Here is a 7,500-nt window from a genome sequence, read left to right on the forward strand (position 1 = left end):
GAGCAGCACAGGTGGAAGAGAAACAGGAAGAGCACGTTTTCTGCTCGTGCATCAAATATATACATCTCACAGAAGATTCCTTAAACTCATTAAAAAACCTATATTTCATCTTTAACAAAGAATATGATAAACACAAAGATACGTTGTGCATGTTTAGGAGAAATTGCTGCATTGTGCAAAATCAGTATAATATGTTTAGAACTGCCACAGTAGACAAACCAATAAAACCATATGTTAAACAAATCCCATATACATATAACATTTAATTATATGTGTACATGTTTGTCAACACATATATTTATTAAAGTATGTGTGTGTTTGTATGTGAGACAGTCTACAGAGAATAATGTTAATTATTCTGTTAATCTGGCAACAGTTAAATACAACCCATGCCAATGAAGCACTCTGAATTTTACTTGAAAAAAGGAGAGAAAGAGTGTGTGCGAAAAAAAAAGAAGCAAAAGCCAGAGGAAGAGATTAGAGTCCTGCGAATAGTGTGAGAATGGAACGGTTCCAGTGTGACTGGGGGTTGGGCAGAGGTTTTACTGTAATCTAGTGCAGAGTGGATGTTGGCCACACGTCTTCACTGATCTCTCTCTTTCGTTTTGCTCCTCTGATAAAACACACTATCCGCCTTTCCCCAGTCTCCCATATCTACGGAGCGCTGATGTGAGTTTACATGTAACGCTCCTAATCCAGCCCATCCAGGTGTTGAATGATGGTGCCCCTCTCGTTCCTCATATGTGCAGTGTGCTGCTAGAGGCCATGTTAACCACCGTGCTGGCAAGACTGCTCTGCCATGAACGACAGCAGAAGGAGACAGGGAAATACCAGCTAATCCTGTGTTATCCTCTCTCTCATATTCATGTGCTCCAGTATTCCAGTATTAGTGCTGCAGTATGCAGTATGTTCCAGTATTAGTGCTGCAGTATGCAGTATGTTCAGTAGTCTGTGTTCCTGGGTCTTTCTGATGGGCTTTGATGCTTTTCCCCCTCCCTCAGACCTGGTGGCCACTAACCGCTCCACCATCTTCTCTGGTCTCCATGGTGACCTGCAGCTGTCGGCCATGTTCTTGGATGAGTACCATGACAGGCTGTTTCTGGGAGGGAAGGACATGTTGTATTCCCTCAGGCTGGACCACACACACACAGATGTTAAAGAGGTATTGCAAACACACGCGCGCACACATGTATATGCACACACAAACACCATGAACACATGAACTTGAGACCACACACACGCATGCGCACACACGCACATGCACACACACACACACACACACACACACACACACACACACACACACACACACACACACACACACACACACATATAGGAACTGACATGTAGAGGTACACTGTAAAATCACTAGTAGTGGACTAAGTTGGAATAAATAAAATATAGATCAATTATACTATGAAGGAACTGTAACAGAGCATTAATACAAGATCATACACAATCAACTTAATCTTTTTAAAAATTTAAATAACACTGTCAAATAAAAAAATATAACAGCAATAAACTACTATTACTATAGTTTTTGCAGGGTGTTTTTTGTAGTGCTACAAGTGAAGAGGTAAACAGAAGGATCCAGCTGAACACCACCTCTAATACAGTGTGATCCAAAAGACTCAGATCATGAACACACACACTGGCACAGGGTCACCAGGTGATACTGCTATGACTGCAACATACAGCTGTCTTCTCTCACTCCTGCTAAAGTTTCAAATAATATTAGAACACATTTTTTTTATTAAAACTCTCTTTCTCTCTCTCTTTCTCTCTCTCTTTCTCTCTCTCTCACACACACACACAAACACACTCACTCTCTGTCTCTCTCTCTCTCTCTCTCTCTCTCCCTCTCTCTCTCTCTCGCTCTCTCCCTCTCTCGCATACATACACAAACTCAAATTCACATGAACAGTTAAGCATAGTCTTTGTTCAACAAGGCACTGTGAGACTTAAAGACTATTAGCTGAAAACTCACATAAACTCACCACCCCCAGACATATAGCAAATGACCTTTTAACTCATAAACGGACCAAAACGTTCATTTAGAGCACATGCTGAGTACTATAAACACTTGCATGCCCCTAATGAGCCGTCTGTCAGTTGTTGCATTCTAGTTCTGTTTCTGAGGTTGTAGTGAGGGGAAGGGCTGAGATTGAATGTCTGCTGTGTGTTAGCAGGACATATGCAGGAGTGGCTGAGCGTTAGTTTGACTGATAACGGTGTGGTTATCCAGCTCACTACATAATCAGTTCATGTGCTGATGACCAACCCTTCGACAGCTCACCAGGCTGGCCTTGAGCAAAGGAAGTAGTACACCACAGGACGGATACGGATATTTTGCGTCATGAAGCAGACGTGTGTGTGTGAGCGATTTTTACTCCGTGCATGTACCCAGTCTCTAGAGTCTCAGTGAGTTGGCTGTAGTTATTTATGTGTATAGGACTGTGTGTGTGTGTGTACCTGTGTGTGTTTGTGAGATGTCTCCTAAGTGGAGTTCAGTGTGTGTGGGCTGGTCAGATGATCCAAATAGGAAGGGGAAGTATATTACCATGGTGACAGACATCTGAGAGTCACCGCCACCCCTGGGGTCATGACCTGTAACCTTTGCCACGGACACAGAAACTCTTTGCCACATAACACCCCAGTTTACCATCTAGTTTACTCTCACCTAAAACCATGGAGAATGACACCATTGTCATTTCAATAATAGTTCATTTCAACATTGTACCAGTTCTGTTTTTCCTTTGACGCGCTGGTATTGCATGGTGGTGATTCTTCTTGTTATCTGATGAACACTCTTGTGTTTTGCTGTCTTTGGTTCTTGTCTGGTTTCATGTGGTAAATTAAATAGCGGTATAAATACTTGGCGGTCTTAAGCCTAATAAACTTTAGCCTACAAAGTAGCGAGCAATGAGCGTTAGTAACTATAAGTAAAACAAGCAGAGGGTGGATGAGTGTTGAGAACAAGCTGACTAGAGAGAGAGAGAGATTCTGCAGGTGCTGACCGGCAGTTCTACAGGAACTCCAGCAGTGAGTCAATGCACTTTTCGTGGAGGGGAAGCGTCTATAGCATCACTTCCTCAGACACATATTCTTAGCAATGCTCTTTCTCTGTCAACACACGGCAAGTCAACAACAGCTCGATCATGCCAAGTATGAGTACAGGATAACTCTTTATTTAGATACAGATGTTCTGAAAGGATGATAACGATGACCTACAAGAGGGCAGGAAATGTTTCCATTCTGAGGAAGGATGCTGGGTAATGTAGTTGAATACAGCATCCGATACAAGACAATGTAGAAGCATTTAAGAGGGTGTAATGGCGGGAAACAAAGCTAGTGATTCACTGATGACTAACCCATGTGAATGCTGGGACTGCCGTAAGGGAAGTGTTGTTTGCCTCCTTTGCAAATACCATCATTTTCTTGTCAAAGCCCAAATTTCAAGACATACTGAATTTAAGTGGAAAGTGCACAGTGGTGGGAATTGATTGACTGAAAAAAAATGTTTAGGTGAAATGAGACTTAATTTAGCAAAACTGATGTCACATTTAATTTCTTCTGTGTCGTGAGAGATTTGTGTGCATTAATTCATTTCGCTAAATTGTTTCAAACACACTGATTCTGGCAAAAGCACTATAATTTTATACTGCTGGAGATGTAAATCTGTACTCAAATGGCAAAACCATATAAATGCACCCTGCAGGCAGCTCGGTGGGCCTTGCTGGGCTCTGACACTTGGCCAGGGGACTCGGGTTCATTCACTCTTCTTTTCCTCTGTTCACTCTTCTATTGCTCTGTTTAGTCTTCTCTTCATCTGTTCACTCGTTTTACATACGCAGCTGCCACAGCTTAGGCTGGGATGAAAATTCCGCCCGTGTCAGTTTGAAGTCGATGGTGCATTAATTACATGGAACGTAATTATGGGTAGCAGTGTACAGCAGTGTACACACACACACATGCACACACACACACACACACACACACACACACACGCGCGCGCACGCATGCACGCACACACACACACACACACACACACACACACACACACACACACACACACACACACGCACGCACACACACACAGAGAGACACACAAAAATACCCATATACTTATGCACATCACGATTACTTTGAGTGATTATTTAGGGACGGAGATGATTATAAATGATTGATTTTATTTATTTAGTGTGGCGTTTCACTACTATTGTCCACGCTCTCACCATACAGCAATTGCTTCACTATCCTCTTTGCAAATGTTTTTTTTTAACCATCAGTCTAGTAATTTATCCCAAATACTTTAATTTGGTAGTCTCTCTCTCTCTCTCTCTCTCTCTCTCTCTCTCTCTCTCTCTCTCTCTCACTCTCTCTCTCTCTCTCTCTCTCACTCTCTCTCTCGCTCTCTCTCACTCTCTCTCTCTCTCACTCTCTCTCTCTCTCTCTCTCTCTCTCTCTCTCTCTCTCTCTCTATCCAGATCCACTGGCCATTACCTGTTCACCGTGAAGACTGTATCCTGAAGGGAAAGGACCCAGAGGTGAGGAGAAGAGTTTTTGTAGCTGTTCCAGTGTTATTATCTCATGTGCTTATGTGAACCCATTCTTGGGCCCTTGCCTCTAAGCTGTCATGCTGCAGTGTGTGTGTATGATCCTGGAGAACCTCCTGCCTTGAACAGACCCCTGCACAAGCCAATCATTACCCAGCTGGATCAGAGCCAACGTGGCACAGAAATTGTGTCTGAGTGAAATGTAAATGTTTGTTGTTGTTTTGTTTTTTTTTACTCAGACGAATGTTAATTTTGACAAGTGACTGACAATGTTCCTCCACTGGATTCATCTGAAAGGATTTTGAAGCATCAATTTTTACATACGCAGCAGCCTGTAGGCAGTGGTCTGTAGTGTGCATGACTGCTGACTAATGTTGGAAACTCTGAGAACACAGCTAATGTAATGCAGGAGTTCCAAATCCCCAGCAACATGTGGGTCATTTGATATGATGCCTCCATCTGCTTCACTGCCCTTTGATGTAAAATGACCTAATGTGCTTAATAAGTGCAGTGTAATGGTATTTTCACAGCACATGATCTGCAAATTCCATCATGTGGCTCATCTTACGTGACCTGCTTGCAGCGTTCTAGTGTGCCATGCCCTGCCTGGAACAGCAGTTTTCTAGAAATCCATTTGTAACGTGCAGGGCTTTCAAAGAACAGTGTTCTAGAACATAATTTGTACCATGTTTTTAATAAGCAGTGTTCTAGAATGCCTTTTGTACCATTTTGTTTTTACAAACAGTGTTCTAGAATTCCTTTTTGTATCATGTTTTAACAAGCAGTGTTCTAGAATGCCTTTTGTACCATGTTTTTAACGAGGAGTGTTCTAGAATGCCTTTTGTACCATGTTTTTAATGAACAGTGTTCTAGAATGCCTTTTGTACCGTCTTTTTAACAAGCAGTGTTCTAGAATGCCTTTTATACCATGTCCTGCTTTTAACAAGCAGAGCTGCAGAACTCATATCTGAGCCATCTTTCCACCTGCCAAGTATCCACAGTATATGAAAGTGTGGCACAAATAATACCATATAAAAACTAACATGTTTTGGAAAAAACAAAAATCAGCAACAATATTTCAGGGTAAATTGGGAAAAATAACTTTGGCAGCTGCCTGATGGAGCTGCTGTTCTGCTGCGGATGGTGTGCTACACCCCTGGGAGAGGGAGCAGCGAGGCCGTCAAGCCTTATGCTGACTTCACTTATTCATGTTTCCAAGAACCCATGCTAGCCCGAGAGCCCCGTAAACAGTAAAGACCGGACACTGTTGCGGTTCCCCTTTACCCCACTGGCTCTCTCTAACCCTGCACTCCAGCCCATCTGCCCTACATAACATGTAACGAACCCAGCTGTTACTGTGCCAGAGTCAGTCTTCGCCAGCCTTAAGGCTTATGATGTTACGCACTTCCTCTCATGCAAGCACGCACACACTTCCACACTGCAGCTGCTGCCATTTAGCGTGGCCTCGTGGTAAATCAGTCCTTGAGCCTCAACGTGTCTGAGTCATTATGGGCTTTAGAGACTATGGTGAGACCAGCGTTTGATGTGGCAGGTGAAGGAGGATACTGGATATTGGATACTTTCATTTTAATGACAGTTGCCGAGTGTGTTTGTGTGTATGAGTGTGTATGCGTCTGTGTAAGACATCATTAGCTTTGGAGAAATATGGCATTTTAACTGTAAAGTTAAAATATTTTAAATGATATATACAGACATGGAGAAATGTGCTGGTACCATTACAGCTCACTAAAACAATGCTTCACTGTCTCAAGTATACAGAGAGTAAAGCAAGAAAAAGTGTGAGAAGATGAATTATCACTTAAGCCCAGTCATGACTGTTCACGAGCCACTGAAAGCAAAGACGCGAGTCTGAGGAGATCAGAAAGAAAACTATAGACAAGCATATTAAAGGCTAGAAGACCATCTCCAAGAAGTTTGGTGGTTATGTGACCACAGTTGGAAATATTATTAGGAGGCTCAAGGTCCATGAGACTGTAGACAGCCTCCCTGGAAAATCGATCCCAGATTGAACAGAAGGACAGTGCGAATGGTAGATGGAGAGCCAAGGAAAACTTCCAAAGAGATACCAGCTGAACTCCAAGGTCGAGGTACATCAGAGTCTGATCGATTTTTGAGTGACAGTGGGCTCCATGAAAGAAGACCCAGGAGGAAAACCATAAAAAATCCAGACTGGAAAATGCATATTGACAAGCCACAGTGCTTCCAGGAGAATGTGCTCCAGACAGATGAAACCATTTTTGGCAAGTCATAGATAACGAAATGAAGTTTTGAAAGAACAGAACACCATACCCACTGTCATGGGTGGATATTTCATCTCACTGTTTCACTGGGACAATAAAAACAGAAAAATCCTTATAGAGCAGTTCCTGAAAGTCTACCAAAATGAGTTTTATATTTTTATTTTATATATATATGAAACCATTAATAAAATGCCTTAATGACATATTACTACATTGAATTAATTAATGACATTAATGAAATATTTTTTTGCCAGTTGTTGCTATGGTAGAAAATTAACCGCTAAAGAAATAGAAGTGATCTACACTCTAGGAACTTTAGGACCCCATGGAATGAATGTTATGATTTAAATATCTACTTTATTTTTCAAATACAAACTGGTTCCTCCTCCTATAAGTTCAGAAGCACTTTGCTGATGAAGGACCTCTCTCTGAAATGTCTTGTTTCTCTGAGAACCTTGTGAATTAAAATCTCTCTCTATATAGAGTTGGATCTATATTCTCTGATAGAATGCATGCTATCAGTGTGTGTGAGGTGGTGGTGGGTCGTTGTGATGTTTTCCTGCAGTAACTGGGTGGAGTGTTCATGGATTCCACGTTTATCAGTTCCAGCAGCAGATCACTATAACCTTGCCCTTGGGCTCTGGTTGAAAGTTTCTGGAGATCAGGATGAAACATTTATTTAT

The 7,500-nt window shown here is 42.0% G+C and overlaps 1 protein-coding gene across 1 annotated transcript in view; it reads left to right on the forward strand.

The window, feature by feature from the left end:
• The window catches only part of sema3bl (sema domain, immunoglobulin domain (Ig), short basic domain, secreted, (semaphorin) 3bl), a 36,562-nt gene that overhangs the window by 10,500 nt on the left and 18,562 nt on the right, over window positions 1-7,500 (forward strand). The window contains exons 2-3 of the mRNA XM_035522004.2: window positions 1,002-1,162; window positions 4,488-4,547. Of these exons, the coding sequence (XP_035377897.2) occupies window positions 1,002-1,162; window positions 4,488-4,547 (221 nt within the window). The remainder of the gene's footprint in view (window positions 1-1,001; window positions 1,163-4,487; window positions 4,548-7,500) is intronic.

Source organism: Electrophorus electricus, chromosome 25 (genome assembly GCF_041902795.1).
Source record: "Electrophorus electricus isolate QZ-2024a chromosome 25, ASM4190279v1, whole genome shotgun sequence".
NCBI classification, from domain to species: Eukaryota; Metazoa; Chordata; class Actinopteri; order Gymnotiformes; family Gymnotidae; genus Electrophorus; species Electrophorus electricus.